The sequence below is a fragment of the Triticum urartu genome, unplaced genomic scaffold (assembly GCF_003073215.2).
Source record: "Triticum urartu cultivar G1812 unplaced genomic scaffold, Tu2.1 TuUngrouped_contig_558, whole genome shotgun sequence".
NCBI classification, from domain to species: Eukaryota; Viridiplantae; Streptophyta; class Magnoliopsida; order Poales; family Poaceae; genus Triticum; species Triticum urartu.
In genome coordinates, this window is record NW_024116265.1 from 375 (window position 1) to 17,929 (window position 17,555).

The 17,555-nt window shown below is 39.0% G+C and overlaps 1 protein-coding gene across 1 annotated transcript; it reads right to left on the reverse strand.

The window, feature by feature from the left end:
* Positions 1-10,512: 10,512 nt before the first annotated feature.
* Positions 10,513-17,555, reverse strand: LOC125529405. The gene is made up of 13 exons (XM_048693816.1): positions 17,181-17,555; positions 14,309-14,472; positions 13,983-14,226; positions 13,673-13,891; positions 13,496-13,588; positions 13,301-13,402; positions 12,635-13,207; positions 12,490-12,561; positions 12,152-12,232; positions 11,434-11,496; positions 11,047-11,292; positions 10,917-10,962; positions 10,513-10,817 (listed from the first exon to the last, which is right to left on the reverse strand). Exons 7-13 carry the CDS (start codon positions 12,638-12,640, stop codon positions 10,810-10,812), a joined length of 522 nt encoding a protein of 173 aa, XP_048549773.1. The 5' UTR covers positions 12,641-13,207; positions 13,301-13,402; positions 13,496-13,588; positions 13,673-13,891; positions 13,983-14,226; positions 14,309-14,472; positions 17,181-17,555; the 3' UTR covers positions 10,513-10,809.

Genomic DNA, 17,555 nt, shown 5'->3' on the forward strand with positions numbered 1-17,555 from the left:
TGAGTTTCTTCGGCAGAATAAAGTTTATTTAAACAGCAAATAGGGAAAAAGCTCTCCTTCACCCGACCGATCACTCGCGCCGCATCCGCCGGCTCCGCGTCCGTCGGATCGTCTGTTGATCGGACGGACGTCAACCTCCCCGCTTCCACGTGACGCGCGTGCGTTTCTGAAACAGAGTCATTGTTTCAGTATAATTATTTTTGCAACTGACCATCTCTTCTACCGACTCTATCAACTGACCAGCTCTATCGACTGAGAGGACTAGGCTACACGGCTGGATTCGGGAGGGGAGGGCGGCGGCGTGGGGCGGCGCAGGGCATTGGGCGGCGGCGGTGGGCGGCTGCGGGCGGCCCGGGGCGTTGGGCTGCAGGTGGCGCGGGGCGTTGGGCGGCGGTGGCGGCGGCCCAGGGCGTTGGGCGGCGGCGGCGGCGCATATCCTCCGCGGTGGCGACGACGATGACGGGTTCGGCGGTGGCTGACAGGTATGGATCGGGCAACCCTCCCGCCTCCCCTCGAACAAGATGCTCCCATCTCGTCGGCTCCACCCAGGCTGTTGTTCGTCCCGCCCACCGCATGATGCATTTCCGCCGCGATCTATTACTGCTATCTGTCAGTCCCCAACCTGCACTGATTGATTTTGTGTTCCCTGTTTGATTGCTTGAGCATGCATTTTCCCGAAGGAATGAAACAGCGTCAGAATTGTACAACACACGTATGGTTTTGCATTGGATATGTCTGTTTTAGGTCGCTGAAATGTTAGTTCAGTTATTTGCTGCTACAAATTAGCAGACGTGCTCTCACCTAGTTTGGATTTTTTTCCTTATAATCCATATATGTCTATCTATATGTTTGGAGGCAAAAGTAGGTGTTCATTTTTGTTGTCGTTGCGTCGGAGGCGGCGAAACTTCTGAGATTATGAACTTCCTGTTGCCTGCATCATCTGTATCTGGCGTTGCAGCTTCTCTTTGGCTGCCTGCATTGTGTAGAAAACTAGTAACTAGTCAGATAATGCAGCTGACCAACAAGCCAGCTGACGAACTACATTCAGTTTATAAGACCTCTCAAGCTTAAATTCAGACAACCCTTTCAAGCTGGACTGAAACTTCTAAAATAGAATTCAGAGCCACCAACTTGTTGCAGAATTCAGACAACTCTTTTGAAGCTTAAATTCAGTTAACACTAACAGGAGAACGAAAAGCGTCTAAAACAGAATTCAGAGCCTGGTGAACTAGTTGCAGAAACCACTGCATTTTCGCCAAATGCATGATCAACAGCCCTTCGTTGAACTGAAACTCAGTCAACTCGCATAGTTGTGAAAACTCATAGGTGTGTTTCTAAATTTCTGGAGCGTGCAGTTTCTATAGGATCCGCTTGTTTCATTTTTCTGAAGCTACTGTTCCAATACTCATGCAGTTATCAAGTTTGTTTTTTCAGAGAAACATATATGTAATTTCTTTTTAGTTCAAAGCTTTTGTAGCTCATGCAGTTATCCAGTTTGTAGTTTCAGAGAAACATATATGTAATTTCAGAAACAGTAGCTATATTTCAAAGAAACTTACCTTTCTGAAACTAGTTAGTAGGTTATGTCTGTAGCTTATGTTTGTGAAACTACAGGAATGTTTGTACTGCTAGCTTATAGCACAGGGAACTCAATTTTTGCTTCTGAAACTACATATATCTTTTCTCTGAAATTTTAGCTACTGTTCCAATACTTTTCCATGAATTTTTAGATCATGTTTATCTGAAATTAGTTGGATTAGCTAATGTTCTTTCAAACCTTGTTTTGCAGCATGCCTATCTTCCAAACTCGTTGGTCGGCAAAGCGGCTGCATGAAATAGCGAATAACATCAAAGGGAAAAAGAGCGGTGCTCCGTCGCAGGGAGATGCTCTCGCCATTGCCACCGAGGCGGATGAAGTAGATGTTATAGGGGGTGTAGATGTGTAGATGTGCAGTAGGCATTTGGATGTCGCACATCTAGTGTTGCATAATTTTTTATTTGACTTTCAGATGCGTTGCTAGAGCTCATGCTATCCCCTTGATGTGCTGGTTGTCTGAATGTTTGTAGCTCAAAACTTTTGTAGAATTTTCACCTGCAAGTTAGTGATGCAAGATTTTGATGTGTTAGTACGGAATTAGTGGTACATACTTGATGTGCTGCAGGAAACTAGTGATGCACGATTGATGTCGTTTCTGATATATATTTTTTAGTCCAAAGCTTCTGTAGCTCATGTAGTTGTCCAGTTTGTAGTTTCAAAGAAATATATATGTAGTTTTTGCAGTTTTTGCAACATGGGTCCTGTTGCAGAAAATTAGATGTGGCGGATATGTTGTTTTCATTTTTGCAACAAGGGTCTTGTTGCATAAAATTAGACGCAACAGAAGATGTTGTTGCAATTTTTGCAACAAGGATCTTGTTGCAGGAAATTAGACGCGTGGAAGATGTTGCAGAAAATTAGACGCGTGAAAAATATTGTTGCAGAAAATTAGACGCGGCGGGAGATGTTGTTGCAATTTTTTAAGGGTCTTGTTGCAGAAAACTAAAGAAGAAAAGGTTTTGCAACACGAGTATTGTTGAAAAATTGTAGAAGATAAGGTTTCACAACAAAGGTCTTGCTGCAGGAAACCAGAGAAGACCAGATCTTGCAACAAGCGCATTGTTACAGGAAATGTTCTTGTTGCGAAACCGTGCGGGGCGTAGATCTGTCGGGAGCCAGGGGCAAGAGTGCTATTGTTTCTGCAACAGAGCGGTTGTTGCAGGAAATAACTAGTGGGCATGCAGGGTACGGGCAGTAGATCGGGCGGCTATCAGGTCGGGCATCCAACGGCCGTCAAGGCGGCGGATAAAATCGGAAAATCGGCCCGGCGGACGCGTAGCGTCGCCCAGCAAATAGAGGCAAAAAGAAAATTAATGATCTCATGTAGACTTGAGAAACACAATCTGAACTACATTGAAAATTGCTGCCTTGGAAGAAAAATTGTTGAAAATCAGGTCATCAGAATCTGCTGCCTGCCAAATCATCATCTCATATCGATTTCGGCCACTGCCGTAGAATCACACCATTTCTGCATTCAGCTACTTCTACTGGGTATATATTTTCAATTCAGCATTTTTTATATTGAAGAAAAAGTTGACCTGCAGCCATCAAGAACACAAGTGTTGCACGATTGAACCAACGTCTTTGCCATGGTGAACAAATAAACTATATAGTTGAAACCATCTCCATACCACCTATTGATTAGGTTCATTCGTAAAACAAAAATTGAGTACACCATTAAGTACCAAATTTCAAATTACAGGTTACAACATTGTGCACAACAAGAAGGCTAAACCAAGATTGATTATGGTGCGCTCGTGGTGTTGTAAGCCATGTCCGCGGACGACGTGTCCATGTCATTCAAGCCCAGCTCCTCGTTTTGCTCCCAGCTCCTCTCATACTCCTCAATTGCAGTTCAATTCATTCATTCATCCGATGTATTAAAGAAAGAAAACTTATATTACTATATGAGTACATTGATGATGATGATGATCATCTACTCTGATTGCGTTGGTTTGATGATCGACTACAATCTATGGCTCATGAAATTTCAAAGACGGCACCATCAAATGACCGCCGATTTCTAAATACTAATAGTGATTTACTATACAATTTTCTTTTTACCATTATGTTCAGCATATTTTTTAATTTGTCTCCGCAAATAAAGTTTAAACAGCAAGAAGGGGTGTGTTTCTTGATTCAGTTCATTACGACATCTCCAACACAAGCCCTCAAATTGCCCGCAACTGTTTGAACTGCGCGGTGCGAACACACTTTTCCATCCAACGCAATTCCCCATCTGTCCAAACCTAGGGGGTGGGGCTTTGTGGCCGTTCAAACCTTGCCACATACGCAACGGACACCCCGGATTCATCCAAAACCTCTCCCACGCCCACGTCCTCTCTTATGCCAAGTGGTTGCCGCGCATTCATGCCGGCCCACGACATGACTGGACGCAACGAGATGGCTATCTACTGCATTCACAATGGTTACCCGCTCGCCCGCGGCATTAAAAACAGGCGTGTTGGAGAAACCCACTCTGATGCCTACTTGCCCTAGCTGGTCCCCGCTATTTTATAATTGTCCATGCCCGACATGATCCGCACCGCACCACCGTCGCTCCCACTCCTCCTCATTGCACCGCCTCCGCCATGACCGCGAGCCCTAAAAGTGACCTGGGATAACCTTACGGCAGAGCAAAAACACTATCTCTTGACTCATCTTAGAGTAAATCATCATTAGAGAAACCTGATTTACTATAATTGATCTGGTATAATGATCAGCTCCAATCAGTGGTTCATGAAGTTTCTAAGATAGACTATAAAAGTAGTGGGTTCAATTCTATCAGGATAACAAAGTAGTCAACAGTAATGAGATATCCTCTTACCACTTCGTCGGCAGAAATAAAGTTTAAACAGCAAGTAGAGGCAAAAGGAATTAATGATCTCATGTGGACTTGAGAAACAAAATCTGAACTACAGAGAAAATTACTGCCTTGGAAGAAAATTTTGTTGAAAATCAGGTCATCTGAATCCGCTGCCTGCCTAATTCTCTTCTCATGTAAGATTTCGGCCACTGCCTTCGTATCACACCATTTCTCAATTCAGCTACGTATACTCACAACTGGCCACTAACAAACTCACCTAAGCTAGCTAACCACTTGCATGCATCTAACCAATCCATCCAGCCGGTCCCGCTTTGCCGTCCATGCGCTTGTCGCATCACATCTTGCTGCCTCACGCAGCACCGCAGCTTCACACTGCCGTCGGCATCTCGCCGTGCTCACCGCATCGCACGGCATCCCGGCATCTCGCCTCTTTCACGCACAACCAAAGCTTCACCAGCGTACATAACCCTACTACCGTCTAAACTACATGCACATAGTAAAACTAAATATGCGGATACACGAATCAAGATTAAACCTAACATCATGTATATCGGCTCGATATAAGAATGAATTACATACATAAGTGAGAGCGGAATTGTGCGTATACAAAACCAATGTCGCGAATCTGCACGCAGATCAACAGCCAACAAAGTACGTGCCCCCACACTTCCATGCCCTAAATCCTCTCCTGCAATTGGTGTAGTACTACAATATTTCAATTTTCCTCTAGTTGGGACTTGACAGAGGTTCCGGGTTGCAGAATAGTCGTTGCTAAAAAGAATAGAACAACTTAGCATAGCTGATTCTAAGCTCACTTGGGTGGGACGATGAACAGGTCTACTTGGACCAGTAGTATATATTTTTCTAAAAGGGGATTACCATGGCCTCTGCATCACATGATGTACGCAACCATTTTATTAAATGTAGATAAAGTTCAATTCACCAAGTAGCTAACAGTAGTATAATTAAAAAGAAAACACGGCCACAACTAGTTAGACCTAAGATTACATAGCTTATCCACATAATCTACATGTATTTCTCCAACCAAACTGGTTGTATAAACCACGCATAACCATTTCCAGCAGGCTACACCCAGAGATCATAATAAGATCTTCAAAAACAAGATCAAACATCACTACATTTACACTAATTTTATTTTTACTATTGCAATCGTATTTCAGTTTCAGTTGTATTTTACAGTGAAGCTACTTATTTCATTGAAATTCCAAAAGACATATTTCACTCATGTCAAGAAAACGATTTCATGCATTTCCAAAAAAATAACTGATTTCGATATATGGATTTTGTCCAATTCAAAGAACTTATTGTACTCATTTTACCAATTTGAAAACATAAATTTCACTCATTTAAATAAAATATATTTGACTCATTTTCAAAGGGATTTGTGCAGCTAATTCAAAACACAAATTTCACTCATCTCGAAGAAATGATTACACTCAGTTCAAAATGATATTTTAATCATTTAAAAAAATTCACTGCTTTCAAAACAGTGATTCACCCAATTCAGACAACATATTTCGGTCGTTTATAGAAAATAATTTCACTTATTTTCAAAATTGATTTCAGTCATTTCAAAAAGCCGATTCCCCTCATTTAAAAGACCGAGTCACTCATCTCAAAAAACTGATTTTAATTTATTACAGAAACTGAGATTTCACCCATTTCAAAAATTTGACTTCAATCATCTAAAAATGTTGATTTCACTTCAATAAAAAACAATAACTTCACTCGATTAAAAAACCAAGTTCAGTCATATAAAAAAACTAATTTCATGTCACTCAAAAATAATAATTTCACTCATTTAGAAAAAATGATTTCACTCATTTCAATTAGTTTAAAAATGATTGAAATATTGAAATTTAGACTACTTTGAAATGTATCCGAGATTCATCTTATTCTGAAGGTCTTGCTGCCACGAATTCAAATAAAAAAATTAAAGACAGAATTTCAGTTAGAAAGATATGAATCTTCTAGAATATCAAAAGAAAATCAAAGTGTATGGACTTCGTCTTGGGATAGATCACATGCAAGCATACTATTCTCTTGTACTCTCTCTTACGTTCTAACAGAAAAAGTAATTTGTGGTGCTGCCAACAAGACAAGCCGAGTTGGCATATTGAGAGATACAAAAAGATGCAACCTGAATACATATGAGAGGAAAAAGATGAGACCAGCTAGAGATCAGTTGACTGAAAATCAAATTTGGGTCAGTCAATTTTTTTTTGCATGTAGTAGAGTGTGTGTTGTGCCGTGTGCGTGCCGCACGTGGGCTAGCTAGCTATGGATGTAAGCGAGCATGAATGAGCTACCTATCATGAGCATTATCTGTACGTGGTGCATGTGTGTCCTACGGATTGATCAAAGCGAAAACAAAGATGAAAAAAATATTTGTAAGAAAAAATTGAATCATGGGATTGGATTAACTTCAAATTAAATAAACACAAATTAAAAAACAAAAATAGTATTATGCAATTTTGTGTGACATAACCTATAGCCTTCTCACCCCTCCCCCCTATACTAATTAATAAAATACAAAAAATGAAGGTTCAAAAGAAGAATTAAATAGTCACATTGGAATTACCCTAAGCTTAACTTTGCTGGATAAATTTATAGGACTGCGTGTATGCAACACTCACTAAACAAAACTAAAAACTAAATTAATACAAAACTAAAAAAACAGAAATTGTTCGAAGAAAGAAAGAACTAAGGGAATTGTATTACCTAAAAGAAGAAAGAAAATGTAAAAACATATAAAATAATCAATGACAGAAAATTGCACACGATTGGCATAGAAATTGCCCATTTCATAATATCCAAATATAAGTATATAGTAGTGATAGTAATATGAATCGCACACACATTGCATAAAAATGAGTGTTCATATATCCATGCTATGGGGGCAATTATTTAATAGGCGCCTAATTTTAGGGGGTGTTCAGTCAATCCATTTCGACCACACGATCAAGATAGTCTAGCCACCTTCTTGTTTCTCTAGCCTTCGTCTTCCCCCCTATACTAATACTAAAAAAACTAATAAAAAACCAAAATATTGAGTTTTCTAGGGAAGAATGAATTATTTACATTGGTATTACCCTTTATGAAGAAAGAAAATAAAAAGAAACTAAAACAAGCAATGACAAAATCTGCACAAAATTTACCAAAAATTGCACTATTTTATAATATACCAGAATAAGTATATAATAGTGGAATTTCGCAAAAAACAAGTGTCCTAGGTAGGAATGAATTAATGGCATTGGTTTTTTTTGTGGGAAAGTGGGATTGGTATTACCCTTAGAAAGAAAGAAAATAAATTAAAGCAAGACAATCAGAATAAGGAAGTTTTCTAAGGAAGAATGAATTAGTGGCATTGGTATTACCCTTTAAGATGAAGGAATGTAAAATAAAAACCAAAATAAAATCAAAATAATATTTTTTTCTAAAAAATAATTAATTAGTTTGATTGGTATTACTCTTTAGAAAGAAATAAATAAAAAAATCAAACAATGGAAAACTTGCACATAATATACATAAAAAAATTGCCAATTTTTATAATATGCAAGAATAAGCATATGGTAGTGGAATTTTCACAAAAAAACTTCATAAGAAAGAATGAATTTGTGGCAATGGTATACCCTTAAAAGGAAAGAAAATAAAAAATAATAACAAAAATAAATACAAAATCAAAATAATGAAGTTTTAAAAAAATGAATTACTCACATTGGCATTACCCCTTAAGAAGAAAGAAAATAAAATAAAACTAAAAAATCAAAATAAGGAGATTTTGTAAGGAAGAATGAATTGTAGTATTGTTATTATGTTGTATGAAGAAAGAAAACTACAAAAGATGTAGACGAAAGGTTTGACAAAATATACACAGAAACCACGCTTTTGTAAAAATATATTACTAAGAAGGAATGGATTAGTGACATTGGTATTGCCCTTAAAGAACAAAAAAATTAAAATAATAACAAAATCAAAATCAAAATAATGAAGTTCTATAAGAAGCACTGCAAGTGCCATTGGTATTAACTCTTTAAGAATAAAGATAATGAAAAGGTTAAAAAAGAAACTTGCACACAACTTTACACTACAATTGAAAACACTTCTGTAGTATGCAAACAACAATCAGGTAATATTGTAATTTTTGCAGGTATTACCTAGTATTTATGTGCGCACAATTACACTCACCCAACATCCCAAAAATACCTACAAAAAAATTAAACTAGAAAAAATAACGAAGGGAAAGAGGGATGGGCTGAGCAGTACAACTAATGGGCTTCAGCCCAGTAGGAAATACCTAACCCCAAACCAGCATAAGAATAACCCCCAAAAAAACGAATCTCAGAGTAAAAATCTACGGGCAAGAAATTGACTGGCCCAAATTCAAAATTCAGGCAACTCCATATAGCTAAAGTGGGAAGATATACACATGCATCTCAAAAGAATTTATATGGTGGATGCTTCACCAGTAAGTGCTGGTTCGGTTAGAAATACCTTTGCGAGTAAGAACATCCCTTGGGTATATCAAGGTTGTCAGAATCGCGATTTTGAATCGGATCGGAGCTTCGATGGTAGGATCGCAAATCGTAGAATCTTCACTATCAGGATTGTAGAAATGTAGATTCTAAGAACTAAAATCGTAGAATCAAAGGGCTAATCTTGGATCGTAAAGTCGTAGAATCGTATAAAAGAATCGTGATTCTGATAACCTTGGGTATATGTGCTGCGTGTTCACTCGTGCGCGCCCTCATCTCCTGCGGCTAATTATTCTATTTTATCTCACCTAGAGTTTTACCATGAATCGTGTGATTTTTCTCTAATCCGACCACTCACGGAGAAACCCTTGAGACTACCATATATGTCCCTATGTATGACCAGCCACGGTCGCTACGCTACGGCCGAGACCACCTAATCACGCATGTTGAAATATATTGCATGCCTCTCTTCATCAGTTAGGAGTGATGGGTCAGTTGGCTGGTGCATGAATTAAATATGGTATCCGTCAAGAGGTCTTGAGTTCAAGACCGTACCAATGCAGTATTAAAAAAAATGTTCTACGGCACATATCGTTCCCACGTCTAAGGAGAAAAATAGACTAGAGATAAGGAGGCCGCTTCCGCTGCCCATGTCATAAACTCCAAAGGAGCATAGACGGGAGGGGGGGTCGATTATCATGTCGTATCCTCTGCAATTAGAGCAAGCACGTCTCGCAGCATCTGCATGCATGGGTTTCATCAACCAAACGCGCATACACACACGTAGGTAGAATCCATACCATTGATTGAGGATAAAGGGTTTCCCCCCACTTTATATTATAAAGCAAACATCTGATACAAACAGCTCGCTGGGGCCATACCGTTGATTGATCATTGATCCATTGCTTGATGAGTTGCACCGCACATGACACACCTAGATAGCTAGCTAGCTTATTCGTTTCACGGAAACCACAACGGAAACATACGAGATACCTTATGAAACAAAAATAAAAATAAAATCTCAGGCATACAATTTAACTAATTTGATAGCAAAATGAAAGGGAAAAGGGGATATCCCCAACCTTTGCATCAATCGTTGCACATAACCATACATGCACTACAACAAAAACAGTTAGTAGACACATCCAATTTCATACCTAGTGACGTCTTATTTCATCTCTAGCCAACTATAAAGCCGTTTAAGCAAAGCGTCCTTGGAGCGCCTCCCCACGGACCGTCTCAAACAGATAGACACGCTAGGCAAGCGCGTCTTACATGGCATGAGACGCTTTCTAGGGACGTTCAAAATCGTGTCTACATTTAGAGACGTTGTGTTAGGCATGCTCAAAAATCGTGTGTACATGTAGAGACGTTATGTTAGGCATGCTCATATTACGTCTCTAGTCATAGACACATAAGGATATTTATACAAATGGAATATTTTACTTCAAGTATTATTTGACTACCCGCAAAAAAATATTATTTGATTAATTTTGAATTTGTTTCATCGTTTCAAATACAATTATTCTTAATGTCATGGTTGCACATGCAGATTGGTCAAATAATATTGTGATACGAAGACAACCTCGATCAGTAACAACATCCAATGCATTAATTAGCAGGAACAATGTATCCACTGAAAGTACTTGGAGTTCACAGCTGAATAATATGTAACATTCATATGAAACATGCGATGATGCAAATAAATAAGAAAAGATCCTATAGACTGGAACTATTTTTGTCTATGAAGCTAAATTCTATACATAATCTAGAATATTTGTTGATTTAAAGATAGATTCATCAACTACTCCCGACTCCTCCAGTGCACTCCCTTTTCAAGTGCTCCCCAGCCACTCCTAGCTCCTTTAATGCACTCACTTTTCAAATCCTCACCGTCCTGAAAGGGAGAAAGAACAACATTTACATGAACACATGTTTATAGAGAAGTGCAAGATAAGAGAGATTCTTTGATGAAATTGTAAGAAATGTATCATACCAATGCTCTGTGGTTGTGCTGGAGGGGTTGGCTTAACTATTTTTACCTAAAAAGGAAGATTCCTGATAAATAACATATCACACATGTGCAGATTGGAGCATACACATTGCTTGAATGGGAACATACTTACATGTGAGCGAGGCCAAGCAATAACAGAACCCATAGCATCCCTTACTGTTTGGAATTTTTCATATGGTCTAACTAGTTTCTCATCTCCTAGATATGTACAGCCGCGAACACGAACTGCAACGTATTGCACTCCAAGCATGTTTCCTCCAACCACGTATGTTTTCTCTTTACTCTCTAAAGTTCCTTTGGCCACAAGTTTGTCTTTGTTTCTCAAGTTCATCGAATACAACACGACTTCAACTTTATCCTATTTTTCAAGAAATGAAACATTTGTTATTGATGAACCTGAGAAGATTTCATTTTACACAAATAAGAACAATTTCACAAATAATTGGACCAACTATCCATTATATAATCATTGTCATCTGGATATCTAGCCTATATGTACCTGCTTTGTGACTTGGTGATGACCATCTGGCTTGGTTGCATTGCTATTTTGAGCATGATCATTCTGCAATTAAATAGGAATACGCGTGAAACGAGACACATGGTCAACTATAATCAAGAATGATAGTTTTGAAGAGTTATATTACATGAAGTTAGTAAGGAGCCTTATTCCACACGCACTTTCGGTTGCGCACTTTGCTTTCAAATTAGATTAAAGTCTTATTACAAAATTATTTATTGTGAAAACTTTGCAAGAATGCAGCAAGCAAACAAATGAAGTTCAAGTCATGTAAATTTATACACTAAAAACAGAATTGACCTAATATTCAAGGGCTAGGGTGTTCCTCAACATCTATGCAAGGTTTCCACCAAAAAGACCATGTATGCAAGTTTGGTGTTTTATTAGTACTCATGTATAAATTCAAAATTGATTAATTAGTTTCTTTGAATACGAGATCTCTTGGAGCAGCAATGATATGTGTGTGACTAACTTTTGGTCCCATCGGGCCAAATCATGTTGCTGTTGTATGCAATACAATTTTTTAATACTTGGTTGAATCTGACTTATGATCTGCTAGCGGTGTCACGACATTTTTTGAAACGACCTTGTCAAAATGGGATTGGTGTTTCATAATAATGTCATTTAACTTGCACTTACATACAAAATTAGACAACCTCTTGTACAATCATTGTCATTTAGATATGTAGCATATGTTTACCTGGTTAGTGACTTGGTGAAGTCGTAAACTTGGTTCAGGGCCACCTTGCTGCACTACAAGATTATTTTCAGTATGGACATTCTGCAATTTAATAGGAAAAGATGTCATCATCATCATTGATAAAAATCTAGATAAGTTCTTGCACGTAGGTTAAGATTACTAGGAAGGTATATACGAACCCAAACAGGTTACAGTGCAAACCAAAAGGTCAATATTTCACAAAGTTTTAACTTAATGATAAGATTGCTTTCCAATATTTAACTACTAAAAGGGTTCAACCAATCCCAAAATTACTGGCAGGAGATAATTGATAATTGAGTACAAGTTAGTTAACACACCTTAGTGATCACATGTTCGTGTGGTAAATGCGCATTGCCACAACCCTCTTTTGATTTGGTTTGCTGCAACTCCTATTAAAGCAATAGTTCTAAGACATTAGAATGGATCTGCATTAAATAGTACATAAAAACCCCATTACATTACCTGCATGGTAGTTTGTGGCTCCTGCACATCATTATTTGATTGTTCAAGAACATTATAAGATTTAGATTGGAGATTGTTATCTCTGTCATGTGGAGTGACCTGCAATAAAATTATGGTAATACTATATCAGTGTTCATTAATTTCATCTTTGCACAAATATAACTGCTTTTGATATGGTAACTTGATAATTTTCTGTAGGAGAATCCACTTCATTTCTGCAAATCTCTCCAGGAAACTTTTTGGCAAGGAATGCAGCAATCATAGCCATCTGACCTCTGACATCCCCTACATCACCTTTGACTTCCTTTACATCACCTTTGATGTCCTCTACATCATCTTTGACATTTTCTACATTATCTTTCACCATGTGTACTTCAAACTGAAGATTTTCTTGATCAGATTTCCCAACAAAAGTTATCCCCTGAGAAACATTTACTCCGCTCCAATACTTTTCATCATAGTAACCTCGAAGTTTTGCCCTTTTATTAAGTGCACCTTTAAAGGCTTCAGTATAATCGTCAATGGAAAGGCTACCATTATGATCAATTTTCCTTTTTTTTAACTCCTCATTAGCTGCATCCAATTGAATAGGAATAATTATTAATTCTTTACTATACTATGGAATAGATTGTATGTTGGACTGTAGACAAAATAAGTAGAATGTACCATTATTGTCTTCACATTGTCGCTTGTGTAATTGTCATCTTTTTTCTTATGAGCTTTATCCCATAGGTCAATCTTGTGGATTGGTGCTTTCCTTTTGATTTCCTATCCAGCAAAGTATGTTAGGTCCACTAATAGTTATTTTTCAAGATAATTGATTTGTCATGTAATAAAGACTATGAAAAGTATCGTTGTCACCATCTCTTTTTGTAGCCTGGCATGGCTTTTTCTCCCGGTTGTGTGTGGATTCTTCTGTTGCTTCGCACACTCTGTATTTTTCTCGCATAACTTCTGCAAACAAATTAGATGCAGACACGTAATGTTAGCAAACTAATTTTGGAGTTCAGTTTGAGCATGAAAGGATGCGATAATAACCATGTGTGAATCCTTGCACCACATTCCAACTAGAGTCTCCCATTGATGCTTATTAACACCTATTGGAACATCACTAATAATTTCCTGGAGAGACCTCTCTTTTCGTTTGAAATATTTTTTCTTCAAGCGAGATTTGTAGGCTCTCCATCTTTTGCAAACAGTCATTAGGACCCAGTCTCGTGTAAGCTGCTTTGTCTCAGATGGATAGACAAATTTCTCCTTCAACAAAGTAAATTTAATTGTTTCATGTGAAATGACAATAAAGATGTATGTGATGATACATCAAAAAATGATGTATGTGATGATGTACCTCTACATCCTTGATCATGTTGTTCTTTCTCTGGACAAATAATTCATTGTCCCATCTTGGAATGTTCAGTGGTGCAAATGTGGAGTTCTCTGCAACGTCGCTAAGAGAGCTACTAAGAATGGAACCAGACCTTTCATTCGGACACCTTTTTCGTTAGTCTCCACAATTATCTTTCCTCCATGTACCTGGGATAAATTCTTCAGCCGAAATTCCCCTACAATCTGCCGCGTCTCTCCATTTGACCCTGCAAGCATGAATATCCCAACACGTCAGAAACCAGTATAATAAAAACCTCATTCCGAAGAAGATTAGTCATGGAAACTTACAAATTATCTTGATTTGGCTAGTGGGTTCATGAGATCTTCCTGGTACTATATTATCAATCTCTGGAGGACCTTGCAGATTTTCTTCAGCAAGCTGCACATGTTCTGCATCATGCATTGTAAGGTTCAAGTCCCGAAGTCGTCTTGGTATCCTCGCCATCGTTAATCTGCCAAATTAACAAACACTACAGACCTCAACCAAAAGTTCAGTGCGGCATGGCATGTACAGAGAGAAAATGCCTTAAGTCTACAGCTAGCGTAGCTAACTCGTACACTGTTACAGAGAGCTGGAACATTCAGTTAGGCAAATGGCTACACATCACCTTCATGTCTCTTGAGCTCATGACACAATCTACAACGCGATGCTTCAGATTTTCAGTTTGCAAAACATGAGCTCAGTATACAATCTTCACAAGCAAGATTAGAAATAAACAAAGGGTCAAGCCTTAGCAAAACATTACAAAGCCCCGATGACCAAGTTAGCAGAGCTAAATCAGTGCACTATGTTACTTCCTGTACCAGCGAGATGGAAGATGCAGTTAGGAAAGCGGCTACACAGTACATTGATGTCTCTTGAGGCCATGACAGAATCTGCAGCGAGATGCTTCAGGTTTTCCAGTATATTCATCAGCATCAAAAACTACAGGGGAGTTGAATAGCTGTAGCAGTAACAGAACAATAAATCTCAGTGCAAAAGCTTCAGCATTTGTACAATTCTTCAGAGAACAGAGGTTGTGCTGAACGTTTCTTCAGACAACTAGATAATTGAGGTAGAATTCTTCAGATAACAGAGGTTCTGGCCGCCTCGCCTCGGGCCTCGTCGCTGCAGGAAGCCTCGGGGTTCCCTGTGGCAGCAGGCCATGGGACGGGGAAGACTTAGGTCGGAGTTGGGGAATTCCATGATGATTTTGTCTAATCACTTAGAGAATAGAGGGTTATCTGCTAATTGCGCTTAAGTGGATGGTTAAGGATCCCACCTTTAATCGGTGGCGTTCATTACAGATCTGAGGGTCCGCGTAGGAATTTTCAGATTTTCACTGAGTACCTATTTCCACTAGATACTTCACCAATATCAAGCATGCAATGACACTAGTAGAAAAAGGGCCTGTAGTCCCAGTTTATAAGGGCCTTTAGTCCCGGTTCAAACTAGAACCGGGACTAAAGGCCCTCGACGTGGCCGGTCCACCTTTAGTCCCGGTTGGTAACACCAACCGGTACTAAAGGAAATTTTCTGATTTTTTTTTTGAAAATATTTTTGAATTTTTTTTTAGTTTTTTTTATTTTCAAATTTCTGAAATATTTTAACTTCTAATCTCTAATCACCCCTCATCACTGCTCAATTTAATCTCTAATCACCCCTCATCATTCCAAATCATCTAACTTTCCGGACGGTCACCCATCCTCCCACTCCCCCAGCCTGAGCACACTTAACTTCCGGGTTCTATTCTCCCTCGTTTCCAAGTCTGCACTCGTTGTTTTCCTGACAATAGTAAGATGTCAATCCTATTAACCCTCAGGAGTTTAGGTTAAGCATGAAGTCACACATTTCATTATTTGAGTTTGAAACTATTGTTCTAAAAAACAATAATTTTTTAGTAACACTAATATTTCTTGAATAAGTAGTTTGACCATTGTTTGACCATAATTTGACCATAGTTTGACCAGATTTGACCAAAATTCAAAAAAACTGAAATAATTATTTAATAACACTAATATTCTTGAATAATTATTTAGTAACACTAATACTTCTTGAATAAGTAGTTTGACCATAGTTTGACCAGATTTAATGAAAATTTTAAAAAAATCTGAAATTTGAGCATAACTTTTTTTCCTTTTGGAATTTGAGGATTCTACAAATTTGCAAACAGGTCGTAGGCAGTCTCCATCGGATGTAACTTTTCGAGTAGATGATTTTTCATATAAAAAACTTTTTAATCCGTGTTCGTATGCAAAAGTTATGCCCATTTTACAAATTCCAGAGAGATTTTGTAAATAAAGTCAAAATTCATATTTGTAAATTTTCCCAACAACTAGACCACATATCACATGGAAAACTTATTTTATTTTATTTTTTTGACATTTCCATTATTTTCTTTTGTTTTTCTAAAACTGAAAAGGCGGTCCAAGGGGGGGGAGGGGGAGTTTGAAAATGGGACCTTTAATACCGGTTCGTGCCATAAACCGATACTAATGCCTCAAAGCCTATTAGTCCCGGTTGGTGGCACCAACCGGGATTAAAGGTCTAACCTTTAGTACTGGTTGGTACCACCAACCGCGACCAATGGGCATCGCACCCTTTAGTCCCAGTTCGTGGCACGAACCGGGACTAAAGGGCCTAGGTGAACCGGGACTAATACCTTAGCCGCACGAACCAGGATAAATGTACCCATTGGTCCCGGTTCTGGACTGAACCGGAACTAATGGGCTTACCCGGCCTGGACCAAAGCCCCCTTTTCTACTAGTGTGAGATCTAATTCTGCCTAAAAGTTAAGTTAATGCAAAGCAGCACATGAACAATCTGAAAGAACAATCAGCAGTTAAGTGGTTTCACTAGTACAGACTACAGAACTACAAAAACAATTTCTCACCCAAACAGTTTACAAAAAAACAATTGGGATGGGACTCTTCCCAAATGGTTCTGCCAACATAGTTTTTGGATATTTGTGCTACTAGTACCTATGCGTGATGTGGCTTAATGGGTGTTACTAGTTACTCTGTTCCTACCATGGAGCAGAGCTCCTGCAGGTTGCACAACCGACAGCAAACCTTCACACCGATTAAGCCACAAGAAATCAATCTAAAGATCAATGAATCTCAGTAATTTCTGCACCAAGACTTGAGAGAGCACGTCACAATGGTGAGGACCAATACGAACCTGAGGCGCAGCTACCCTAGGCAGGATGGCTGTACTCGTGCTTGCTCTGCTTAATCCACCTATAGGCTGGAGAGGAACTTGCTCGTTGCAGCAGACGATTCCTGCGACCTTCCCGCCCAATCGCCGTCGTTGGCCCCAACGCACACACCAGCCGGTCTCTGTCCCGACCTCCACGGCCTCCAATCGCCCGACCGCCCGCCCGCCGAATCCCCGTCAGTCCGCCCACCAAGCCAATTGATCCCCGTTCATGTGATTGAGGCGATGCACATCAGCGAACAGATTGGAAGGATCCCATTAGATGGATTGGGATGGATAAGGAAGTGGAAGAAGAGGAGAAGTGGAGAGATGGCGGCGTGGGCGAGAAGTGGAGAGAGG

Bases quoted from the DNA above. Each gene is read 5' to 3' on its own strand.
- LOC125529405 (XM_048693816.1), bottom strand. The intron at 12,233-12,489 runs GTGTGTTAACTA...ATTAAATTGCAG, and splicing joins ACGAACATGTGATCACTAAG to AATGTCCATACTGAAAATAA. The intron at 11,497-12,151 runs GTAAACATATGC...ATTTAATTGCAG, and splicing joins TTCACCAAGTCACTAACCAG to AATGATCATGCTCAAAATAG.